Below are 26,963 nucleotides of genomic sequence, written 5' to 3' on the forward strand. Positions count from 1 at the left end.
TTAAAAACTCATAGTGTGTTCCAGTGTTCCTGACTTATATATATGATAATTAAAAAACAATTCAAAGCTCATCACGTATTCACAAATACATGGTGGTCCACCTGCTTTCTGACAGTGAAAGATGGAGATCTGTCATCCAGTGAATAATGGTCTCTTCTAAGAAAATGGCTTATAGTATAGTTTTAAGTAATTTAATTTGCAACACTTTTCAGAATATGTATTTTATGGTTTCCGCATAAAGAACAGTTTAGGTATAGTATTTAAATCTGTTGCAGCCTGTAAACAGATTAGGTTTGCATCTGTGGTGTTAAAATTACCGCTAATAATCAGGAGTTTTGGACTTTTAAACAAGCGTTAATGAAGGAATGCTACTCATCCCCTAGCAAGAGCAGCTGTGCAAAGGCAGAGCAGGGGGAGATTTAAAGATGTGATTGATGGCATTTTGCATAGACTGGGACCATGGTCTCAGTTTAATGCTAAAGATCAAATACCATCTGGATCAAATCTTATCTTTTAATGTCAGGGCCGATGATACAAGAGAGGGATCTGGAGAGTGATGCAGAATCTGGTCCCTGACAGCAGACCATGAATTGTACAAATAGCTGGTAAAAATCGAAACGCATAGCTCGGTTTTTAAAACTGAGCCCTGCAACCATACCGAGGCTGTGCGGGAAATGCCATAATGTGATTAAACACAGAGCTTTGGGAGGCTTTGAAGAAGAAGAAAAAAATCTAATCTATCTGCTGTGGAAAAGGCAAAAAGACACCCTTTGGAAATGGGGGGGAAATTCTCCCCATATCATCTATTTCATGAACATAAAAGATGCGTGAGATTCTGTATATTTCTTGAAGGAGAGCGGGTTTCTCAGGCCACCTTTATGCACATCTGCTGTAATTGCTTCATAACAATGGGTTCACATACACTGCTGAGTTCACGTTTGTTACATTAATTATGGAATTTCCCCATGCAGAACTATCCTGTTCATTAAAACAGATGTACGACACGCACTTCCACTTGATTATTTAATAGAAAAGAAATACTAATAATCATTTCCTGGTGTGAGGGAAGCAGCATAGATGCTGATGATACAGATGATTTAATGCTTAACTCTTCAAGTACACTCCGATAGTATGAAAAGACTGAGAAATACTTGTCTCTTTGTTTGCGAGAGGCTCCGTCTAGCCAATATGACACATAATGTATTGTTTAATGTGACTCTACATGAAAAACAATCAACCAAAAACTTCGCCCCTTTTCTCAAATTAACCGCGACACAACAGAAGTGAACTTGTGGGCGTGTGACAGACGACAAAGGCGCGTGCTGATTGAATTTGCACAGGTAAGCAGGGAAGAGCAGCATCTATTCACTGAGACAAAAGGCTGCAAATCTCATTTTCCTCCCCATTCTGCCGTGTGGAGGGCCATTCACGGGAAGCTCCCTATGAAGATCAGTCACTGTCAGGGGACGTACAGGTTGTCAATTGATAATGAAGCACAGTGCTAAGGGCCTTTAGGTTCTCTCTGTCCTAATTACACTGAGCGAGGACTCTCCACCCTTGTGTTAACATTTGATTTATTTCCTCTGCCATGTTAAAAAAGGACTGGTGTTAATTGTTTTTACAGATTAGAGTCAAACTCGAGGAACGAAGCCTCATTAATTAGAGACCGGGCTATTTACACATAGCACATCGTCGAAGCCGACGCTGCTGCGGGTCAAACTTTCACTGAGGTCAGCCAAGAGATAAATCAAGGTGCCATGAACTTGTGGTACCATTTCTCTCAGCTGACGCTGAATCGAAGGCTTCATTACGCATTTCAGCTGTCGTGTTGCTTTGCTTTTGCCTAACAAAGCTCATCTGTATCGTCACGGTTACACAATTTAACCAATAAATAAATAATCATAGCTCGTATTAATCTTTTTTTGACAAATCCCTCATCAAGAACCAATCACGTATAGTTTGACGTGACTCAAGGCTTACCTACTAGTTTTCCGAAGCTTTGGAAAGCATTGTCTTCCTCAGGATATAGAAGATTGGTTGTCATGGAGATCGCTCCGTTTGTCATCACTCTAATTCGTCACACTTTAACACATAACAGTTATTGTTAATCTGAACTATAATTTCAAGATTTGTTGAAAAACAGATGCAAAACTACTGCTTCAGAAGTCATGTGCCCCATCATTCACCATTATAAGCACGATGCTCAAAACAATATGGCGCTGCAGATTAAAAAAAAAGAAAAAAGAAGCAAGCTGACAATTTGCCACTTAATCACTTCAAATTCATACCAGTTTTTTAATCAATGAGTCAATTATTTAACACAGACCTAATCAAAAACAGGCTGCCGCTAGCACACTTCATCAGCTCCGGCTAGTTAGCTAATTAACAAACTCTGTTTGACTTGGTGCAAAGCGTTGCTCTTTCTAAAGCTCCATGTAGGTCAACAGTCAATTAACCTTCAATTACATCACAATTATTTATATTACCAAAAAAGGTAGTCTCACTCAGGCAGCCCACACTTGAATCTAACAGCTTAAAGGCTTTAAAGTACAAATAAAACAAAAAAGTACGACAAAAAACTTCTCCAGGGGAAATTAAACTAAAAATTCAGCATTTCTACCATTTATATAATTATTTATTTCCATATATAAAGCACTAAGAACACTGACATTTCTTACGTCTAAAGTAAGGACAAAATGTTGAAAAATATAATATAAAGAACAAGTTTTACATGACTTCTCATTCCTGTAATCCCTTACCCAGACTGAAGGTTTATTTTAAAAATAAATTTAACTGAAATTAATCCACCGATCGCTTTACATTCCAGCGTGGAGCGATGTGTCATATGGGATCGCTAACAAAATAGTCAATTACCGAGATACACAGGTCTCCTACTCGGCCTTTGTGGGGAAAGACTCATGCAAGTGAAGGAGAAGTATTGGATCCCCTGAACAACTTAATCCCTGACATAATCCCTAACTTTAATTTAGTCGAATTCGTGTTCAGACAAATAAAGCCACACAGGAACCAGAGCTGTCTGAATCAGCCTCGCCCGGCAGGAAACGGAGAGTGTGTACAAGTGCCTTGAATGTGATTCCTTTTGTGCTGCTGCACTTGATGTCCTTCACACTGATGTGTCTGCTTCGATGTCACAAAGCATTAGCAAGAGCAGCCACACCTAAAGCAAGATGATATTACTCCATTGTTACAGGCAGACGGGAATAACACGCTGCCGAGGCGGCGTCTGGAATGAACCAGCCGCCGCAATGAAGCCTCCGACGCGCCTCACTCAGCTGATGTAAAATGAAATTTGATCTCCAAAAAAGGAATCGAGACACTCGAACGCATCAGATGGATTTGAAATAGCAAGCTCGGGGAGGATTAGAGGAGATTAGATCACGATGGAAAGGAAACATTAGCACTTTAAACGTCGCTAAATATCTTTCAATGAGCGAGCGGCAACAATTACACGAGCAGACAAAAGCTAAGTTTACTGTTCTGCACACACTTTTGGCTTTACTCCAGTTAAGGTGTTATTCGGGTTAAGCTGCTTATGTGCACCTATGGTCTGCTGAGATTGATTATCCCCGCTGTCATGAATAAACCATTTAACGGAATATTATGTGGAGTACTTTCTTCAGGCAGATCAGTCCACACAACGGCGTATGGTTTGATTTCAGAAGTGGGGCGAGCCACAGGAACTCAGGTGTTTGCCGTTTCCATGTGTTTGTAGCACTCCAGCAAATAACAAATTACGATGAAATTGGTTATTGTGCTTTGCATAATAACGAGAGCAGTATGAAAAGACACATAAATTAGAAATGTTATGTGAATTGCTACTTTATTATTGAACTAATCAATAACAATTCCTAGTTTCCAAAAGAGACCTGATGATGAGTTGTTTGTGATGAATAATGTTCAACAATGGGCATGTGTCCTTTAGTGTCTTATCTTTGATTTAGGTTTTTCGGAAAGTAATCACTATAAATAAAAAAATATATAGATAGAAAACATAGAATAAATGACTTTTTTTGTTCCAAAAAACTCCAGCCAAGGCATCAAATGCCCAAAAAGCACTCATTTCTGCTCATTAAACTTAATTGCTGTGAGTGCACAGTCATAATTGAAAGCAACTCTGAAGAGGATATCAAGTCCTCGCCTGATCGGGGATTTGGCAGCTGGACAGTCAAAGGATAAGGGTCTGTTTAGAGCCATTTCAGGAGTAAATCAACGGAAACTGTAAAAGTGACATAGACCAAAATGGGATTTTGAGAAGTAAGGGGAACGTGTCCACCCTTTCCCCAGTTGAAATGACACCATTAAGTCTGCTAGTCATAAAAAAAAATAAAAAAAGATGAAAAGGAGCAGCAATCTTAGTGTCTGGTACACGGGAAGGAGCAGATGATGGAGGGAGGGAGGGAGATGTTTACTTGAACTGTTCTCGAACCAGGACACTATCACTACTATATTTACAATAGGATTTAAACTAGGCAAGAATGGCTTATTGCCATTACAGAATTGCATTACACTGATACTAATGCTGTCAGTTCCTTCATTAAAGAACGTACTATGTGTTTCTAAGGGATATGCAATCAGCTGTAGCACACTGCAGTAGGTGTTTTACAGTTGCACAGAATGGAGTCTTTAATTTATTTTAATGTGGTTCCAAATACAGACAGGAGGCATCGTTGGAGGAGAGACATTCTACTTTTATGCAACTGTAAACTACTGTAACTATAAATGAAGAAAGTCTTTGCTGTGTTGCATGCCGTAGCGACAATTGTTATTGAGCATGACTGTACATTGGCTGGCTTTTTTGTGCTTGTCTCTAGTAGCTACTTATCAATAGCCGAGATCCATATTTGAGTTTGAGACTCAGAGTGTGTCTATTAGGCTCCGCCAGTCAGACATGCACCCTGCAAGCCTTAATCAATAATCTCGGTTGGACATGATTTTTTCCCCCTGTTTTCTCTCTTATTATGGACACAAAGTAATGGACTTTGCCTGCGGTGCTGCGTATTGATTGTTTTTATATTCACCTCTAACCAGTTGGACTGGATCGTGATGAGTGGACTCATGAGCTAACTGCGTGTTTCCTCGCAGGGCTACGATGATGGGTATGGTGGGGAATATGATGACGAGAGTTATGAAGCCTACGAGGATAACTACAGCAATCAGTCAAAGAGGTGATCTTTACACGCGCGCACACACACACACATACACACACAAATGCTTGATAAACAACAATCACCACCTGTCTACTTCCAATGCAGTAAGTGAAAGGTCCACCAGCTGTCTCCTGGGACATCACTGCTGTACATATGTTCATTAATAAGACGTTAAGACCCCCACTTAACTTGCTGTGTTTACTCTGAACATTTAGCCTGAAGCATGAATTAGCACCTTGCATCTTTAATTTGATAAAGGATCACATGGTGATATTCATTTTTTTCCTCACTGTCAACAACTAACACGGAATGACCCAAAATCATGACCATAAAGCTTCACTGTCGTCCAAAACCTATTAAAAGTAACGTCAGTGAGCAACATGGGCATCGTAGTTAATCCCTCTTCCACTGTCTTGCTGCAGTAAATACTCTCTGGAGCACCGCATGTGTATTTATCCACAGCTGAAAATAGTCCCCGATAAGTGAGTAACATTTGCTCAAAACTACAGTGCTCAGCTGTTTCATGAAATTACTTTTTTTTTATAATGAAAAATATGTGTGACCCCTTTTTCAAGATATTTGATGATACAAAAATATAGAAACATGCCAACCTTATGTATCCTTAAATACTTTTTACCTGAACAAATAATTTCATCTTTCCTCATTTTACAAAAACAAATCCAGCTTGTTGTTCTTTATTTTTAATGAAGTATCCCCTCTGTCTGTTTCAGCATTTCAGATTATTATGAATATGGACAAGGAACCAGTGATGAATCCTATAACAACTATGGTAAGTTCAGCTTATTTTCTATTTAGCAGAACTTTGTTTTTGTGAGCTGAACATTGACCCAAATATGAGTCACAGTCTTTCTTTTTGAGTCGTCAAAATGGCACCTGTCATAATCACACTATCGGAGCAAAAGATTTAATTAAATAAAGTCAATCCACAGAAAATGATTTGGAAACCTGATGAATAATTTAAGTCCTTTTTCAAGCGAAAAACCCCCCAGTGTTCATTGTTTCATATCAGTGTTAATTGAACATCTTTGGGTCTTGGACTGCTGGTCGGATAAACAAGCAAGTTAAAGATGTGAGCATGTGCATTTTTCACAATTTTCTAACAATGAGTCAGATATTAAAAATGACTGTTGCTTGCAGACTATTCACGGGAGTCCAGCATTAGAATAGTTACTATAGCAATATCTGCAACCCACTGAGTGTGCAGCGACTCTCCTTGAATGTTTTCCAGTTCCGTCTTGACACAAAAGCATAATAACCATAATTTTCCTCTTTTGTGAAAAGCGAGATTTGAAGACAAAGTATGATTTTAAAAAACAAACTTTTTTCGAAAACATTGTCAGGCCTTAATTTAAATTAATTGCTGACAAGAGGGGAAAAAAACTCTTGGGCACACAACCCTGGCTGCTGCTGCTGCACTGATATTTAAAAGATGTTGTGAGGCAGAGAAACAAAGGAAAAGGTCTCGTGGTTACAGCCCACTTCAAAAATCACCCAGGGGTCCTCTTCTGCATGCACCACCCCTCCTACCTGCCTGGCTACAACAGTGAACATGCCAGTCGAGGCTCAGGGGGCTAACCGATGCCCGTTGTAAAGGTGGAAAGTTTTGCCTATTGGATATGTGCCCTCGAGGGCTTATTCCAGAAAAGCTGTTGGTAATGGCTTAGTAACCTCTGCTGTGCACACAACACTGCTGTCAGATAAGCAAAAGAATATTTACATTTCTGAACAACCATTAATGAAAACACGTAAAGCTCCTATTTAAGCAACAACAAAAAAAGAGTTAAAGGTTGTCACATGACGGTGGCGATAAACTGGTTGCCACGGCGGGTTTGCAGGCTCATTCATTTTCAGCACAATGAATTGTGCACTAGGGTGTTGCAGGCGGACCAAACCCAAAACCAAGGGGGCAATGATTTGATTTTCTGCTCCATAAACACTTTCTTATTTGGACGCAGTGCAATGTGCCATGCAGCAGAGGTGGCCGTCTTTATGTAATTTGGCTCAAAAGGAAAGAGCTGCTGACAGTCAGACCTCAGTATTGGCCCAACAGAGGGCAAAGTGCTTATGAAATTAATTTTCTGTGGCGAGAAGCCTCCATAGTACCTGGGATAGAATTTGCTCGCTTGAATTTTCTTGTCTTTGGTTAAATGGGTCGTGGAGAGGAGAAAGTATTCGATGCCGCAGCTCACACTTTGACTTTGTGGCAGTGCAGCGACTGCTTTCTACAATGTGTGTTTCACTGTTTTTGCAGAGGAGGAGTGGGCAACTACCCGTCCCAGTCTCAAAGCCCCAATTTTACGGCTGACAAGAGGGGGCTACAGAAAACATCCCTATGGTAGATACTGAAGGTGCTCCAGATATGTGACCTCCAATCTCAAACTTTTGATAGATTTTTGTTTTTCCAAAAATTCTTCATAAAATTGTTGTAACATTTGCTTTTTTGTTTGACTCCTTCAGAATTGAAAAAAAAAAAAAAACTCAATAAAGCCCAAGATCCACAAACGTAGCCTAACTAAATATGTATTCATTCAGGAAAGTCTTTTTTATTTATTTATTTTAAATGCAACAAAGAAATGAAAAGAGACATTCGTGAATATCCCTCCATACACAGGAAGTTTCTTAGAATTGGCTTTTGAAATGTCCTTCAATCCACCTCTGTACCACCCCTCCCCCCAAAGAAAACGGTAGTTATTTCAGATATTTGATATTAAATTTGACAAATGTTCCATTCATCACCTTAACTGTAGTGATCATCAAGGTTTACTTGCCAACACCTGTACAAATATCTTTGCCTTTCCAGGTGCTCAGATTAGGAAGAATGAGAGTCATAACATCTTTGTTCCCACGACTCTTTGTTCACACAGAGTCGACAGATAGGATTCTGAAATATCGAGACTGGGAAATATTTTTGTTTTTGACAAAAAAACACAACAAGGCTCGAATTCATTACATTTTGTTGCCCCTGCAGTTCAACAAAACACCGTAGGGTGAAAAGTAGGGAGAAACTACTTTTATGAATTTAAGCTTTTCTATATATAGTTATTCAAAACATCTTGACAGTTTTCCCCCAATTTTTCATGGTAACCATAAGGAAACGGCGGACAAGCTCCGGCTTAGCTCGTGAGTCACCCAAAATGACTTAACAGGCAGGATGAGTCTTTAACCAGCCAGAGCTGCAGAGCAAATGCAACTTCAAATTTAAAATGAGCTTTTCTCAACCGCCACCACCTCCCTCCTCAGTTCACTGATTGGCCTGGCTGTCGGCTCGGGCTGGTTTAAGTGGATCTTCTCCAAAGTAATACCTTACAGTCAAAAACTTAACCTTGTGAGATTCAGAGCGGCTTTTTCCCCCAAATACAAATGTGTTTTCCTCAAATGTATTCATTGTTTGGCTTCGTAAAAATAAAATCCAGAGCGGTTTTGTGGTTTATCTGTTGAAGCGTCTGCAGGTCGGTGTCGGTCTGCAGAACACTTCCTGTTTGATTTCAACAGTGGCTGTATTCGAAACCGCATACTATACTGCTAGTACGTACTGATTTGGCCAAAATGTAGTATGCAGTATGCAGTATGCAGTATGCAAACAAAAGCAAAATCTGCAGTATGCGAAAAGTTCCCGGATGTCGTACTGATTCGGAGAATATTTCCAGTATGCATCCGACCAGTCTACTCTGCCTACTGTTTCCCACAATGCAATGCGCTGGAGCCTGGATAAATCGAGTAATGACGGAGCAAGAGAGCGTTTCCAGGGGAATACAAACGCCGAAGCTGGGACGAAAAAAAAAAGAAACGCCGGAGCAGTACGGCGTTTATATTTGTTTACATAAGTACAGTGCATAGGCTACTTGATTATTGTGACGAACGCTATATAGGTACAATAGAAATCCAGGCTGTTGTACATATGAAATGAAAAAAAGTACTCTGTTAATTCAAACTTTTTTTTATGAATATTTGGTGATTTCTGTACATGCAGAGCTCCCGAGACAGCGCTATATACTGTATACTGTCCACTACAAACAGCGGTTAAGATAACTGGCTTGCTGTCTCCCCCGGGACGACGACGCATGTTGGCCGGCGGAGCACCTCTGGAGACGGGCTGCTGCCTCTGAGACGACCCGCTCCTTCCGGAGCTTCACTTCTCCGAAAACATCGAGGCAAATTACTAAACAGCCGTCATTTGGGTAAACTAACCGCACATTGGGGATCTAAACGGTTACTTTCTCGCATGAAAAAATATAAAAATTTAATAAAGTGACATAATAACAGCGCTACAGCGGGAAATAAAACAGCTTTGCGCCTGTGTTACAACTACCGCTGCCGGTCGCCACGGAATGCATTCTGGGAAACTTGCATACTGCATACTGCGGTGTGAACGGCGTCGGTCTGCTGAAGTAGCATACTGAATCCCACATTCAGTACGCAGTATACAGTATATACTAACGCAGTATGTAGTAGGCAGTACGGTAGTAGGCAGTACGGTAGTATGCGGTTTCGGATACAGCCAGTGACTTTAACGTGTTGCATCATTTTCAAAAAAATAATTTCGTCGGTAACAACCAGAGAACCACACGCTGCTCTGAACGCCACAGATGGAAACCTTGACTGCAGAGCGACTAAATGAACTGGACATTACTTATAAAACTGTTTAATGTGCACAAATCAAAATCAAACTTCAAGATTCCCCATAACGGATTGCTATATGAACCTCTGACGACTTCCTGGTAAAACTAAAAATATACTGTGACTTTAAATGATATGAGATGTGAGATCGTAATAGTGAAAACGTTTTTTTTTGGTTTCTTTTGGTTGAAAGCAATCAGCAATGTACAGTGTGTCATTTATAATGCGTGCTTTGTCCTGTGTGTAATCTGTATTTGTACATAAAGCATTTAATAAAAACAACATAAACCTCAAGACGGTGTGTAAGACTCTAAATAGGAGGCTATGGAGTCACAAATTGCTATTTTTTTCTCTGCAGTTTAACATTAACATCTGCTTTCAGGTGACAGCTAACTCGTTTCGTAAAGAAAGCCCACCAACTTGTCCCAAATGACTCACTTGTTAAATAATTTATATTCCTGCTCAATCGTCCTTGAATCTTTTGATCACTTCTCTTATTTGGAAACTAATAAATTTCTTCTCCTTAATCCATTCTGTGAAGTTTCACATCACTAAACCGACACTGATTGACTGTGAGAATGATACGGAGTTAAAAGAGGTAAGAAGTCCTCCTATATTATCAGAATGCGCTCGGCGTTTGAAGCTGCTTCGTGACGAGCATATCGGGCCGTGCAGGATGTAGATCTTGGCATTCACCCTCTGATCGTATGCACTCGGCGCGCTGTGTCTTTTATCTGCGACTCACCGATGTCTCTGCTAACCTCTTTTTTTTTTTTTTTTTGCATTTCTGTCATTTAACCTGAGAAAGTTGTACATGCACTGTAATTTTCCCGTGCTCTAAACATCTCAGCTGAAGTCCACTTTAGCGATTCTAATTCTCTTTTGTGATTAGTACACCTGAAGCCTGGCTCTCATTAAGAGTGTAGATCACGGGACTGAAAGGAAGACTAAACACTAAGCAGGTAACCCTAATAATAAGAATACTAATTTAATGCTAACTTCCACTTTAAAAAAAAGTAAACCTGCCCCTTATTAACCCCAAATAAAAATCCCCCTCATATCGCTAACTAAATAGTGATAAACTTTGTTAAAAGAAAGAATAATAAAAGACGCTAAAATAATGTCCGGCAAACTAAACATCACATCAGTGATATAAATAAATTCCCCCAAAATTTGCTCAAAACTCCTCATAAAACTATTTTAACACCTTAAATTGGTTTACTTTTTTCACAGTGATGGAATGTAATGACTTGTGTGTGCTGTGTATTGCATATATTGTATACACATTGCATTGCATGCAGTCTGTCAGTCTATATTTGCTTATAAATGATGATACATAGAAGTGACGTGTTGCTCATCACATTGTTTTGTTTTTCTCTGTAGTTAAAGAAACACACTATTGTGTGATTTGGTCAAAGCGGAGCCAAAAGTAACAGGTGAGTGGAAACATTGCATATAGATTTTTGGACTTGTACAAACCATTTTCTTATAGCATTAGCATTTACATTAAAAGAAAATCTGCATGTTTTGTGATTATGAGTAATATCTCCTTGTGTCAAACGATTGAAACCTAGTGCACGTAGCAGCATATCCTCGTGAATCCACCATTAAAGCTAATTTACATCAAGTACAAATACAAGTTTTATAACTCTGACTTCTCATTAAAAACAGAATCAAATACAGACATGCGATTAAAATAATGGAAACAAAAAGGGATAAAGCAAAGAACATCTTTGAAAACTGCAGTGTGATTAGAAGTAATTTATCATGTGATTCAGCAGAACAGCAGAGTAGTGACTTTAGTCCGGCTGGAGGAGAAGTTTATGTTTGGGTATATGTATTATACATAGAGAATGCAGAAAACTGTAGCTCATTTATTAAATAGAAATAATATTTGTTGTACCTACAGTACCAATTATTACATGCCTTCTTTTCTGTCAAAAAAGTGTTTATTATTGTTTTGCTTCTTCTGCACCACTTATTTTTCCTGCTGCCGTTTCTGCATAAATCCTATTTGTGTGTATTTTGTTCACAACATGTGTTTTATAGCAGTGCAAACACAGCTCCATTTAATCCCCATGGACAGATACCTGCTGGCCAATTCATAATTCATGCTCTTCTTCTGACATTTTTCCAAAGGTGCAATTCTTTTTGAAAATATATTCACCGACATAACCCCTTAATTGCACACTAGCGCTGTTAATGCATAACAAGATTTATGAACAAAGCCAACCCAGAAGAGCAAGATGCAGCACCAGCAGTTGTTTATTTGGTGCTTAGCTGCTAAAATATATATTTCTCCCACGAGGATGCAATAAGTCATGGTTTTCCTTGTACAAATATGGGTCCCCCCCAAAAAATATATATTTTTTTTTAACAGCAAATGTGTTGATTTAAAAAAACACCAAATTGTCATCACAACTAATAGGCTGAAGTTGTGAGTGCAACACAGGTTAATAGGATTCAGGCAACTTTCAGAGCTAAATTAGTATCCTTTCAAACAAATTCAACTCAAATAGTTTTCATCTTAATAGCATCATAACAGCATGAATGGATACATGAATGTAAAGCTTAGGACTTTTGTTTTCTTGCTTCAGGCTTTACTGTATTTAATACTTAATCAAGAACAAAGAGTCTGCAAACATGAACATTTTACAGTCTGAAGTGTTTGTGCTTTGTAGTCTTTCTAAGCATGGATAACAAGAGATTACTTTGTGCAAACTCATTTTAATCACTGAACGTCTGCTTTTTGTCTGGATCGACAAAACTGTAGATTTCATGAAAGAACTTTCATCAAAACTTTGTATTCATCCCTTTTGTTCATGCCTTATTACACAACGATGGGCTGATACGTCGTAGCGGGTCGAGTTTTTCCCACACTGATGCTGAAATCCCACTGTACTACTACTGTTGCTGCGGTCTAACTCTGCAGTTCTGACACATGACGCGCATCACGCTCCCTTCCGCCATTCCTGATTGTACTTGTGCTTCCTTCCAGAGCAGAAGGCCCGGGACTCAGCTCCCAGAGGACTGAAGATTGTACTCAGCCATCAGAGGTGTTCGAGCCCTTCATCAGTCAGCAGAGGAGCTCGGTGCGTATTTCAAATTGTTCTCCATAAAGCTGCCTGCATTTGTTCCTCGGTGCCGAGTTTGGAATTATTGGTTGTTGAGGTTACGTGAGGAATTGTTGTGTCAAAATGAATGCAAAAGGATGCATAAAAAAAAGTTTGCGGGTTCATAAAAATATCACATTGTTATGCAGTATATTTTTCAAGGCGGCTCTCTCGGGATACATTATTGTAAATCAGCAATGTGCTATTTATCAGATGAATATGAAGAAAACAACATTTCAGGGAACAGGGCAGTAAAGCAGCTCAGATGATTAGACGGGTTTGTGTCATTCAAGGAGGATTGTTGATTACGCTACTTAATGGTGCATACTTGTATTTCAGGTTACTATGGTTACATGCGTTTTTATTTTTCCCATTGTGGCTGTGCTCAACCCCTCTCTCTGACACGCTCTGTTTGACCTCCTGCCCCTCCCTCCCAAAAAGCCCAGTCTGCTCTGATTAGTCAGCTGGTCCACTCTGTTGTGATTGGTCAAACGCTTACTGTGTTTGTCAGAAATGTCCCGGCCCTTGCCATAACTGGATGGGAGTAGTTGTACTGCTGAGGAATAGTGATGAAAGATTGCACAGTAGAAACCTGCGTCTCGTCAACATGGCGACTCCATGCTCAGCTCCGCTCTTACCAGCTTTGTTTGAGGGCACGCCAAACTAGCAGCTGGGCAGATGTGCAAATGTTCTCCTTGATAACATCCCTTCTTTACGAAAGAAAAAAAGCAAGCTTTCAATTGAAGGTTTTCGAGCAGTTCGGTCAGCGTGTCAGAGGGAGTTCTGGAGACCTTCAAACAACTGACACACTGAAGGAAGGGAGATTTTATGAAACTGCCAATAATAATAATGAATATCTGTAAATAGTATTCCCTATTTTCAAACTTTCCCCCCGACTTCTCTTAAAACAAACTCTCCTATTTGCACCTTTGAGATGGAAGTGATCAGTACTGCTGGAAACTCCGTATGCCAGAGATGTCCATGCAGCCTTTGCCAAAACCGCGCTCAGATCCATTTTCATAAAAAGACCAGTGCCAGCTTGAAACCAGCCAAGAACCGAAATCCCAAAGCCCGTCTACGGATTCTGATGCATTACTTAAAGTGAATGCCACTGATGAAACTCTTACATTCAGATTACAAAGAGGATTTTCTTTAAAAAATAAGAATGATGTCTAAGGTGCTTAAAGACCTTGCAGCTGTCTTCACATCTCTTTGCCAATCGTCCACACATGCATCCGTGGTGATTCTTGTCCATTAGGCTGTCCTCAGGTGCAGCCTCAGGGGCAATAAAAAAAAAAACTGGCAGCTGTTTGGTTTTCGTGGTTTGCCAAGTTGATCACCTTTGGCAACATTGTTTATGCACCCACACCGCTCATAATATAATGCACATTAGTGTATTCAGTGAACACGCTCTGCTTATACATCTGTTCCTGAGAAAAATAAAATAAAGATAAATTCTGTTTTTTAATCAACAGTTATGTATTGCACACAGACGAGAGGTGATGGGACATGAAACATGACGCCAAAGACAAATGACTCACAGGTAAGGAGGTGGTTGTGTGCATCAGCTGTTACCATCCACAATTACAATAACATGCATGCAATCCATCTTTGTCTATGTATTTGAATATGATTTGCTCTGTATGTGAAATTTGAGATCCCTGCTGAAAACACTTTAAATATCCTGTCGAGTGGGACAAAAGAATTAGAAGACTTTAAAGATGCATCATACAGCACTGGGAGCATTTCTATTGCCTCTCAACGGCTCTCAACATGGCGGCTGCTGAGCTGGGAAATACTGTTTTTTGTTTCCAAAAAGTCAGATGAAAGATGAATAATGCTCTTGTGTCTTAAATCTACAGCCAGCTGCCAGTTTGGCTGAGCTTAACTTTGCAGAGCCTAACATTCCATAGAGAGTTGCTTCTCATCCTTTTGATGTGAGGTGCCTTGCATTCAACCGAGCAGAGCCTAATTTTTGAAAGCTAAACCATCACTGACTGCTTGTTTGTGAGTAGACGCGTGTCAGTCACTCGTAGGATCAGACGATACAGGATTTATCGTAGATCGGAATAAAAAGCACTCGTTCATCGTGGTGAATTTTCACTTCCGGGGTTATCGTGAATATCGTCATAATATGATATTAATTGTGACTCAAAAAAATGTGTCTAGTTCACGATCAGGGTTACAGCCTGATTTAAAAATAAGTTATTTTTTTTAAGTTTATTTATGCTGGGAGACCTTATGATTTATGATGACCTCATTGAAAATGATTTCTTTTTCACTAAAATGGATGTTCACCAACATTTTTTTTCTGTGATGCAATAATTCAAGATAATAGGGATAATTTTGTGAATTGCAATTATTTTCACCAGGATAATTCTGACATTAAATGTACATATTGTCCTGCACCTAATCAGTCCTTAAAGTCCAGGGGTTTATAAGATGAATAGAACAAATGAGCATGACATTGAGGCAAATAAGTGCCACATTCAAAACAAAACCGGCAGACACAAAAGCGGAAGGGAGGGTAAATCGTGTCTATTGTACTTACATGATTATTGCTGTTCTGGGTTTGCACCCCCACGCTTGAATGCACTTATTGGAAGTCGCTTTGGATAAAAGCGTCAGCTAAATTAAATGTAATGTAATGTAATAATGTAATTTAAATGTGAAAAGTTGACATACAGGAGACATCCTAAAGTAATAGAGAATGCCTGAGAGCCTTACGGCATTATATTTAATTATATTTCGAACTGTCACCTCATGCTAGAGTTTACTGTTTTCCCTCTACATAAATAAAGACATTTACATCATACATTGGTGCATAAAAATCCCCCTGAAGGCAGGAAATAAAGTGTTTGAAGCTCAAAATGTCCTTGGGGGAAGACCCTCAGACACCCCCCCACCCCCCCTTCATATGTGCCCCAATTTACCATACAGACAGAATGGGATCAATTTTCTCCTCCAGAGATGAACAAGAAAAGTCTATATTTATCGGAAAATGTAGAATTATTCCTTTCATTTTTTTTTAAATTGTAGCCTCCTGGTGTTGTCAGTGATGGGACGAGAAAAGTAGAAAATATGTATGATTGAAAATGGAGGCTGTGCAACTTGAGTGGATACAACAATATGCTTGTGGGTTCAGATTGGCTGAGAGAGGCAGGGAGAGAGAGGGAGAGGGGGAGAGAGAGAGAGAGAGAGAGAGAGAGAGAGAGAGAGAGAGAGAGAGAGAGAGAGACAGAGACAGAGTGCCACACACTGTGCTGGCTAATTCACTTAATGGCTGTGTGAACAAATAAATGACGGCTGCTTAGTGCCTTATTTTCTTCAATAATTGCATCTATTTGTTCCTAACAAGACAATAAAAGCTAATTTGCAAAGGTTGAGGTGAGAGCGAGGAGGTCCATCTCCTCCCAGCACCGTCTCAAGGACACGCTGATTGTCTCTGGGTGAAAGCTGCATCTCCGTACCCAACGTCACCCTGGATGTCAGACACGTGTTGACAGATTATAACTGGAGGATTCATAAAGACGCAGCTGATGGGTCGAGGGGAATTACTGCACTGCATTTGATGCACATACAGCCAGAATGTCAGGGCTCAAAGGCTCGCTGCATATACAAACTACTGCACACCAAGGACACACCGTCATTTGTCATACATCCTCAGATGAAATTCATACGGATGAATAGCTGTACAGATTATTGTATAGACTGAAAGGAATAGTTCGACATTTTGGACTCATTGGCTTTCATGCTATCCGTGTTAGAGGAGAAGATTGATATCACTCTCTTATCTGACCTTAAAATATGAAGATTCTGCCATGCCAGTGTTATTATCTGAAAGTAAAAATGAAAATAAAATAAGCAGTATCAAATATTGTCATGAAGTGAAACCTACTAAAAAAAATGAAATCCTTTAAGAAAGACCTGGTCAACAAATGATTGAAAGTAAAAGACAAATTAACGTAAATTAATTTTTAGGTTGTTTTTTCTTGTACCGAAAATAGGGAGCATGAAATTCCGTCAAATTCTCATGACATCGAACCACAGAAATTGAATGGACTTGACATTCCAGAAGATGAATGAGAAAATGAATAAAAACTGCAGAGGATCAAATGCCATTTAATCAAGGTATTCAGCTCACATCTAATGTAAATTAACCGGGGTCGGGGTGAAACTACAGGTTACAAGCGTGATAGTGAAAGACTAAGTTGTGTAAGAGAATAAAAGATTTAAACATTCAAGCTATTTCTACACAAAAAAATTAAATACACAAAAACTAAAACATTCTGAAAAATTAAACTAAAATTAAAAATAATTGAAAATGATAAACCAGGATTTTTTTCTACTATTTTTGTTTTTTTAATAAAGCAAGTTATAGAGGTGCTATTAGGCGGATTTTTATTTGTATTTGAGCTAAGCCATCTTTCCAGGCTTAATGCTAAACTTAAGGTCTTCTGAGGTCTTCTAGATCCATATTTAGCATATATCAATCTTCTCATCTAATCATGGACAAAAAAGCAAATAAGCAGATTTCCTCTAAATGCCAAAGTATTCTTGAAATATTTGGACTTATTTTGCTCTTTGCCTTTTAGTTTGTGTGTTTCTCATTCCCATGTGTGTGTGTGTTGCAGGTTGTTGGGTGCTATGAGGACAACAACAAGTCATATTCCTGGTGGGCAATAAAATGTTTTAACTTGTGCCAAAAAATCTAAGTGTTTAGAGTTTTTTGACATGTAAAAATGCAAATCTGTATTTCAAGCCACATTAGGTGACATCCCATGTTGCCCTTGAAGAGACGTTACAAATGCGTTTATAGCTTAATGTCACTTCTCTTCAGTTTTTCGAACACCAATATTTTTGTAAAAGCACTTAAGATTGGAAATACACTCTCCAAGCAACTCTCAACATGACGGCACCTTTTCTTTTTTTCCCAATCATGTTGTCATCTGGCGGCTGCTGTCATTACCAACCCAAGTGTGCCCTCGTGTCTGTTCCCAGCTCACTAATAAATGGTTCACTTAGTGCTGCCAACATGAACATGTTAGTTCATTAAGCAAGTCGAGCCCACTGGTGGCGTTCTGGCCAACTGTCACAGCTACTTTACGAGCCCAACCCGTCAGCGCCGGCGGAATATACACTTCAGCGGCCAGACACGGCTCACACCTCGTGGCGTTTCCTGAGTGGTAGTCATAATGAATGGTGCCGACTGCAGCCCTACATATGGTGCGCCGTGATTAACGCTCTAGATTGATAGGGGGCGACGCCAGGATCCCACTGTTCAAACAAATGTTCATGAACATTGTCTTCCTGAACATCTTTGCTCTGATTTGACTTCCTGAACAATAAATCTATCGCCTCGTGAACCCGGGCAACATCTCATGTTCAACGTCAACAACTTGCTAACGAGCCAGATTGTATGCACTTTTAATCTTTTTTGGGGGGGCGGAAAGGGATTTCATGACCTGCTTGTATAGCAGACTCATCTTAATCAAAAACACCACTCCTGATTCTGGCATTTTGTTTAATTCATCTGCTCCGTGACACGAACGCCATTATCATCCTCACAATCACTTCATCTAAATATTTGAAACACAAAGACACCAAAGTGGGTCAGGATCTAGGCGAGCACCCAAAAATGTTCAGTGATGCAAAACAGTGCATGGTTATAACAACCCCCCCCCCCCCCAGCCACGGACGGGTACCTGAGCAAACTCAGCTCTGTTTAGACAGCTGCCTGATGAGCCAGAATAGAAAATGAGGGCTTATAATCATCCCAGGCTAAGAGGGCCTCTGCACCAGTGGTGCACTACCGGAGCGCGGAGTCAGAGTCCTTGGCGTGTTTTTGGTGATTTTCATGTTGTTCCCCCTTGTGGCAGCAGTCTGGGATCTAAGCCAGGTGACAGGAGGTGAGAGATATAGCTTGTGCAGCAGTTTTCAAGAAGTTGCGCGCTGCTGTAGACAGGCTACTCTACTGCATCTGATGTTTTGCACGAAAACCCCCCGCCCTCCAGCTCATTAGAGCTATTTTGGGAGAGGTGATGAGTTTTGACATGTTTTGTTGCCTCGTGCGTCTGGATAAACTAAGCAGGGAGAGAACTGGGCTAACTGATGAAGTCTAGGACACGAAAAAAAAAACATCCACACAAATATAGAGCTGGTTTGACGCACAGGATTTGTTTTGGTTCGTGAAATTGTGGGAAATGTTTTTGCAGGATGCAGCTTGCCTTTGGAACATGTGTAACAAGATGACAAAGCCTATTTAAAAATATTTTAAAAAAACACCCAGTACCCAAGAATTACAATACCTGAAATTGACATCCATTATCATAACCCTTGGGACTCAAGGTGTGGGTTTGCAGGAGTCTCTTGTGGAAAAGTAAACCAATTCTGTCTGAATAATTCCTTCAAACAAACAGCAGAGTCTGAGTCTCTTCCCATTGAGAGTGTGTTCATGCATAATGCAGATACAAGCTGCTAAAGACATCTCCATATTCAGATTACAAATAGCTATTTATGAATAAACATAATATTTCCTTGTCAACAGAGCTTCTGTAGACCACAAAAGACAGAAGTAAACAGGATGAGGTGTTTATGTGCCACAGTATCCTCGCTAATGATGGCACACAACCCATAGCTTATGCATATTTCCCACTAAATCTAAACACGATCAGACATATGTAATACCATATCTGAACCGGAGTTAGTGTGATACATATAGTCTGTTTATTCATCCAAATCCCACGCTTATTAATGTGGTGTTGCCCATAGTGTACAAAATGTAATTATAAGTTTCAATAATTCTCTGTATTTAAAATGATATCCGCTTCTCTATTTGATACTGCTTCTCTATTTGAAGTAGTTTATTTTGGAGCAACATAAAACAGAACTTATGCAGTAGGAGTTGTTTTGAGCACATCTGGTGATAGAAGGAAGTTTCGTTAATTTCTAAACTACTCAATAGAACACAGAAGCTCTGGTTTAAAATCCCCAAAACCATGAACTTGTGGGTAAAAATATGACATCTGCTGTGTCTCTATTAACACCAAAAGTGAGAATTGGCTCCGGTTTGACACCCAGCAGTTGTTTAGTGTTAACGTGAACACTGTATGCTTTCCCGTCTCGTTCCCTACTGCGTGTTAAAGCCTCAGCATACGACCAACCGATCCTTCTTTCATACCGTTTCACAATGCAACCAAATCTGTGTTATTTCAGGTGAGCTGAATCCAATCAGCTTACAAACTACATGAGAGACTGTCGACGCCGCAGGTACCTCTCGTCTATTTCAGCTCTTTCCTGCTGTACATAAGCCCGTGAGTTACAGTGCGAGATGCTCTTGTCGGATAAATGCCTGGCGAGACTGTGATGTATCTGTCAAGATGCAGAGTCACGGACGTTCACATTGAAGTCTTTTGTTCTGCTTTTGCATTTCTTTTCACAGCAGATAAAATGATACACAGTTGTTGAATTCGATCTGGATGACAGAAAGACCTACAGCAACTATTGCTCAGAGGGCAACGTGATCCATCCAGCCCACTTGGCTATTGATTCAGCCGTTGATTGTCAGTCAAGGTCACGTTTGAGACTTTTTTGTCCCTGGGTAGGTACTTTAATGAAGACCATATGACAAGAGTTGGCACTTTCTATAGGGAACACTTTGCAGCAGACGAAGTGAAACTACTTAGACCTGTCACAGCTCAGCGAAAGGACATCCGGTGGTTTTCACAATGACTGACAGTCAACGGCTAATGGGCACTCTGCGCTAACATACCATAGGCCAGGGCCATTCAGAAAGCTAAGGGCCCCGGGGCCGGACATTTTCCCCTGACCCACCTGACCCCTTTCTGGCCTCATTAACACCTTTCTGTCTTTTTGCTAATTTTTCTTCATTGGGTACCATTTCTGACCTACACTCCAGATATTACACGTACTTTTCTTCAAAACATAATAAAGACCTCCTTACCCTGGGCGTCTGGTTAGGTTTTTGATGGGGGACCAACAATGTCCTGCAACTTTTCAGCACCTAAACTTTTGGTCTTAGTCAAGAAACAGCCACCTGCACTGTTGATGAGTTAGACTGACACTGCTATGAAAACCAACTATGCATCGAGAAGGGTTTATTGACAGAACGTTTCTGTGCGACGGTGACACGGAGCGTGCATGTAACCATAGTAACTAGCTCTCACTCCTGCATATGTGTGCACGGTGTAAGAGGAGAGGTAGAGATGCTGACTGAGATGACTGATCAGCATGCATGGAAATAAATTACAAAATCACCTACGCTATCACCGATGAAGCCAATATAAAATAAGTTTAGTTAAATAATTAAAGTAATAGTATAGTCTAAAAGAACAAAGCTTTATAGTTTTTTCTGTAACCTCCAATCAATTGATTAACAAAAATTTAAAAGCTTTTTTTTCTTTACCACAAATCGGTTGATAAAAAAAATGTGATGCATTTTCTAATTCTACTATCTATCTTTCATTAGGCTCATGTTATTTGAATTACACACACACATACAGACACACACACACACACACACATACAGACACACACACACACACTATTCCCTTTACCTCACCACATTTCCAATTTTCCTAATGCATATAAGCTAATAGGAGTCATGTGGATGCATGCCCAGAGCAGTAATTGCGTATGTGTAACAGCAGTGGAGCAATGGAGAGGACTGTGTGGCTGCTGACTGAGCTTAACTCAAAATACCGGCAGCTAAACGAACCAGCATCCTTTGCAGCTGGATACCTGACATGAGATCAGATACCGTCTTAGATTTTGGATAGGCCTAATGTAATATCATAATATGGCATTAGTGTCGACTGGTTTTAAAGGCAGCATTAAAGTGATGTTGGTTTCTGAACTCACCAACTGTTCCTGGTTATTATATCCACATTGCTGATGATTATTTATCAAAAATGTTTAAATATTCGTTAATATATTTAAATATAGTCAACCGCACAATATCATTGTAATATTGATAACAGTAAATGTTTCAATGGAAATGAAATTACTTGATAGATTATTTTAAAACATCAACTTTTGCAGGTCTCCTGTTGCCTGATTTTATTGTCTTGTAAAAATGTCCATCTTCTGTATAAGGGCTAAAATAGATTCTGTTGCTCGAGGGCAATCCTATATGAAACACGATTACCAAAAGCAATGAGTCATCAGTCAGCGCGTATCCCGTCTAAGCCCCGTGAGGTGTTGACATTATGCCGCGGGGTCACACTGATGTAAATCTGGGGGGAAAAAAGTATCTTTGCAGCTCACTCTGAGGTTCCTAGTAGGCCTGCACGATATGAGGAAAATCTGCGATGTGCGATACCATTGTTCAATATTGCGATGAGATATGACTCGCGATAAATAAACAAATATTGAAGTGTGCATATTAGCTATACAGTTCCTGTCTTTCTGCTATAATAGGTACACTCAGTGTTTCCCCTAGAATTTTTTTCAGGCCCGGTGGTACCCACCGAAAAAACCCTATACAGACGAGACGCGTGGGATGGTGTATTGGTGCAGTTGGATTAAGTCAGGTGGCACAGCAAGCAGTCTGCAATTCTGCAATTATTATATTTGCATTCAACATTTTTGTTCAACCAGAGTGTATTCAAGGTTTTCAAGGATTCAAGGAGAGAGTGACTTATTAAGGTGCCAGTTGATGGAAATTATCCAAAATTAGGGGCTGGAATAATATGTCTGGAAAATGAGGAGCATCACATTAATAGCTACAGATACTGTAAAACACTACAACGACATGAGTGCATATATTGTCTTATTTTATCAAGTAAAATATAAGTTATAGGTTTACTCAACAGCCTGGTAGTTCATAGAAATTCAGGTAGAAATAGGTTAACTCAGAGTTCCACAGCTTATCAAAAACATCCTTATTTTATTAACATAGGCTGCCTAAGGGCGCGATCAGTAGCGTGCCTCGGCACGATTGCCCCAGGGGGTCCCCCGCGGCTTTGCATTCACACTGCTCCAGCCCAAACGGGCTTTGGCCCGTTAGCCCGGTTGTACAAACGTCATCACGTCCTAATACTACACACACATGGCTTGATGTTGTTTTTAAGGAGCGCCGTCTCTGCATATATTTATATTAAACACTCGACCTGCATCAGCGAATGTGCGCACGAGCGGATCTGTGCGAGCAGGCAGCGCGAGGAAAGCGGATTTTGGACGGAGAAACACAGCGGCATTTTTCTTATAAATGCACCGGTCCGGTTCCGGTACCGGTCCGGTTCCGCTCACACCACGAGTCTAAAGAGTGCAACAGCTTGTCAAAATACAGTGTCAACTCCGTGTTTTCAAAGTATAAAGCGACATCGTGGTGGTTTAACGAGGCGGAACGGCATCAGAACAACATCAAGCGTGTAAAGTACACGAAAAACGTAGCGGGAGCGCGCGGCGAGGATTGTTGCGGCCGCGCATCTTGCGGAGCAAGTCTACTGTGCTGCGCGGAGGCGCTCCTAATGTAAATGATTATTGATTTATGAATTAATTGATAGGTAGCTTATTTTTGGAGTATTGATTTATTTTTTTTGGCCTGGCGGCAGGCCTGTACAATGGTAGGGGAAACACTGGTTGTGTTGCAGGTGGTGATGGAGGTTTGTTGTGTTTCCTCTGGAAGTTGCCACAGCTGTTCGGCATGTTTTACACAGTACCTGTGTTTGTAACACGTCGTCGCTACGGAATCCAAAATAACTCCAAATTGCAGAAGTGCAGTTCTTTTTCACCACAAGGTCTTCGTCAACCACATTTTCCTCGCTATTCTCTCCTTTCTCCGCCATCGTGTTACATAGCCTCGCAGTCGCCACAAAATTAACACCAATTAATTTGAGGGTGGCTCCGGAACACATAGGACCCGGGGGAACATAGGACCCGGGGACGCTGCCGGCGCCGATGGCTAGCTGTTGCTTCATCTGATTGGCCAAATGGTGTGAATGCATGGCGCATGTAAATAAAATGATTTTTATTCATCGCGTTTCAGGCATCTTTTGCGATGTGTTAACCGCGCATGTTCATATCGCGATGACGATGAAAATACGATTTATCGGTCAGCCCTAGTTCCTAGCTGGAATGTGCACGGCCTACCACAGCTAAGACACCTAGCTGCACACCAAGTGCAGTTCTCTATAGTGGGTGCTGCTGGAGACTCTGTAGAGATGAAAAATGCATGTGAGTAGTGAAAAAGCCTGGCTCGCCGCGGGGTGCCGAAGCTAAGAACCACAAGAAAGAGATTAACCAATGCAACTGTGTGAGAGAGGTGAGCTCCCTGCCCCCCACCCTCGCAAACAGATCATAAACGATTTATATTTTAATAAATGTTCCATGACAGGTGTGATTTAATGGAGCGAATAATTTGTGTCAACTTGAAGGGCCTAAAGAAAGGTTTGTTCCCACAGTGATAAATCCACTGCTTTTGAAAGGACAAAGGCAAAGCATTTAAACAAAACATGGACATTTAATTTTATGCTACTCTCTCGTGCTCTTGCCTACAAGACGGGACATTACATTCCTTTGTTATTTGCCTCAAATTTCGCGTCGAGTTTGTAGAGACAATGTGAAATTGAACCGGCAACACACTCTGGCTCTGGTAAGAGCAACTTATGAGCTCTAACCAAAAGAAGATATCGGGTGCGTCATTCATCATGTTGGCCTCAGATTGGAGTGGATGTGTGACAAAATGCACTTTCATAGCCTTTTATCTAGAACTTACAGAGATGTCCCTCTTTAGGCAGGGTGTCAACATTGAAAATAAGAAGGGGGGAAAAAAACGTATTTTCTATCCATCAATCTCAAGGGGGCAATCTGGTGGACTGCTGCGAGCTCCGGATCATCAATCTATCAATGTCAACGAGGAAATCCAGGGGATTGCTCTTAACTTTTGAATTCTTATCTCCCCGTCTGTTTGGAACTGACACCGACCTAACTCTGTGTCAACTCAGGAAGCGTCAACAAGCTCCGGCACTCTGTCTCAAGCAACACTCCCTGCAGGGGAAAAGGACAGGCACTCAGCTGGTTGATTGTCAGGACCATTATGTGCCCAACATCCCACAGTCCCCGCTTCCACAATTCCCTGCATTAACAAGGGGGTTCGCTTTCCACTTCCCCTTCGATGTGTCACACTCTGCTGCGCATTTGATTTTAATATGTGTGACTGAATCCACTTAACTGGTTGTGAGAGTGAGGGAGAAGGATTTATTTATTTTTTTTGCTGTAGAGCGGCCGTTCAATGCCAACGCTGCATCCACATTCTAGTATGTTTGCCCGGACCACGCCCGTCTTCCAACTCTGCCCTCCAACACCCGGTGTTCTTGCATGGTTGGACGCTGTTGTAGTGACAAAATCTGTCAAGACAGACGTATAAATACCTGGCAAGTTTTCAAAACAGGCTCTGTGGTAGAGTTACTGCTGCAGCTTGTAAAAAAGTAAGAGTAATGTAAACATGCATCGCAAGATACAACCAGATGAGTTTTTCAAGCCAAATGTAAATATACAATGGAGTGATGGGGATGGAACAATATACAAATTTTAAAATTTAAAAAAATACAGGATACAAAGATACATATATCCTTTAAATATGCAGTGATATGACTAATTATCATCTTGTTTAAGATTATTTGATTGATTTTCACACACAAAAGATCTTATATATTTATTTTCTTTTGTAAGTGTTGAAAGCATAATTCGATGATTATCCGGATAATAGTGTGATTCGCAATTATTTTGGGCAGAATAATTGTGACATGAAATTGTCCTGCCATGCTTAACTGTGATCAGATTGAATTCTGTCATCAAAGCACAAATAAGTCAGCCTTCTCAGCCTGGCCAGCTTTATATGGGGATCTAATCAGTGTTTACTAGGCAGATTGAACTACAACAACAACATGAAGAAGAGTAAAAATACAACTTGCATGTGAGCGGCACATTGATGAAGAGGAGAGACGTTGGATGAAACGGTGTGCTGTTCATTACACTAAAACACAGAGACTCTCGACAACATGTTTTTTTTCTATTCTTTTGGCTTAGGTGCAGGAACAAACGCTTATAATGTTAGAGAAAACATCAGTTTATATAAATTCCTGACGAATTCCACGCAATGAGCTGTCAAGTACCGAAAATTGGCACCGAATGCTTGGTCAGTTTTTGATACTCGGTGCTATGGCCGTGATTCGATCCGTGCTCAAAAAGTGCCGGGGGGCGATACCCACCCCTAGTTGTCACATCCCCTGGCTAATTTTGTGTTTGGCGAGAGAGGACTTGTTGATAAATGTTTGACAACATGGACAGTTTTTAATTTTTATCATGAATAGTCCACAGACAGACTCATGACAACACGCCAGGTTTCACATGAATTGGACAAAATGCTGATGGGAGTGTAACTGATGCCTCCATCTGCTGTTGCAATCAATACCAAATGCCATCAAGAGACAGTAATGGACACTCGTGAATCTCCGGATTTAGACTGATGGAATGATGCCAACAGGTGCATCCTCGTCGTGCTGTGTAAACCCTTGTAGGAAGGACACAGACAGTTTCTCTGAAAAACAAAATTTTTTTTACAGACTGACTTGCCTGCTAAATTCCCTCTTATATTTCAAACTAAAGGCACCATCAATGAGGCCTTCCAGCAACAACAACAACAACAAAAATCGATTGCCAGCCACATGTAAAGTTTGCGTGTTCCCCTTCTGTGTATTGGTTTTCTTCCACATCCCGACAGAATGTAAGTCTAGAAGAAGGAGATTCTGCCTTCAGTATATTGGGTGTAAAATTCCAGCCATCAGTTAAAATACCAAGGAAGAAGCAGGTAAAGTGAAGGTTCAGCATTCATTTCCATTCAGGTCACACAAGCCGTGCATTTATAAAACAATTCAAGGGTATTAGTCGGATAATTAATGAAAGAAAGTAAGAGTTCAGCAGAAAATTGAGTACCGTGAATACCTGCGTTCGCTTTCTTAATGCACCTACAAGCTTTTCAGTAATGGATTTCCGCTGTTTGTGACACAATAAAATGCCATCA

General features: G+C 40.4%; 1 protein-coding gene and 1 long non-coding RNA gene across 3 annotated transcripts in view; one reads left to right on the forward strand and one right to left on the reverse strand.

The window, feature by feature from the left end:
- The window catches only part of khdrbs2 (KH domain containing, RNA binding, signal transduction associated 2), a 52,981-nt gene extending 40,083 nt beyond the window's left edge, over positions 1–12,898 (forward strand). Inside the window, exons 7-11 of one of the 2 annotated variants that reach the window (XR_014597910.1) lie at positions 5,104–5,186; positions 5,900–5,958; positions 7,441–7,537; positions 11,190–11,242; positions 12,805–12,856. Coding sequence is in view for 1 of the 2 variants with exons in the window: in XM_084020630.1 (XP_083876756.1) it covers positions 5,104–5,186; positions 5,900–5,958; positions 7,441–7,524; positions 11,190–11,239 (276 nt within the window). In the remaining variant the exon portion in view is untranslated. Of the gene's footprint in view, positions 1–5,103; positions 5,187–5,899; positions 5,959–7,440; positions 7,538–11,189; positions 11,243–12,804 lie in introns of both variants that reach the window. The other variant, XM_084020630.1, reaches the window with a different exon arrangement.
- LOC311020542 overlaps positions 1–26,963 on the reverse strand; it is a 66,046-nt gene that overhangs the window by 36,690 nt on the left and 2,393 nt on the right. The gene's annotated exons all lie outside the window — the stretch shown is intronic.

Source organism: Eutrigla gurnardus, assembly GCF_963514095.1.
Source record: "Eutrigla gurnardus genome assembly, chromosome: 11".
Lineage (NCBI taxonomy): Eukaryota > Metazoa > Chordata > Actinopteri > Perciformes > Triglidae > Eutrigla > Eutrigla gurnardus.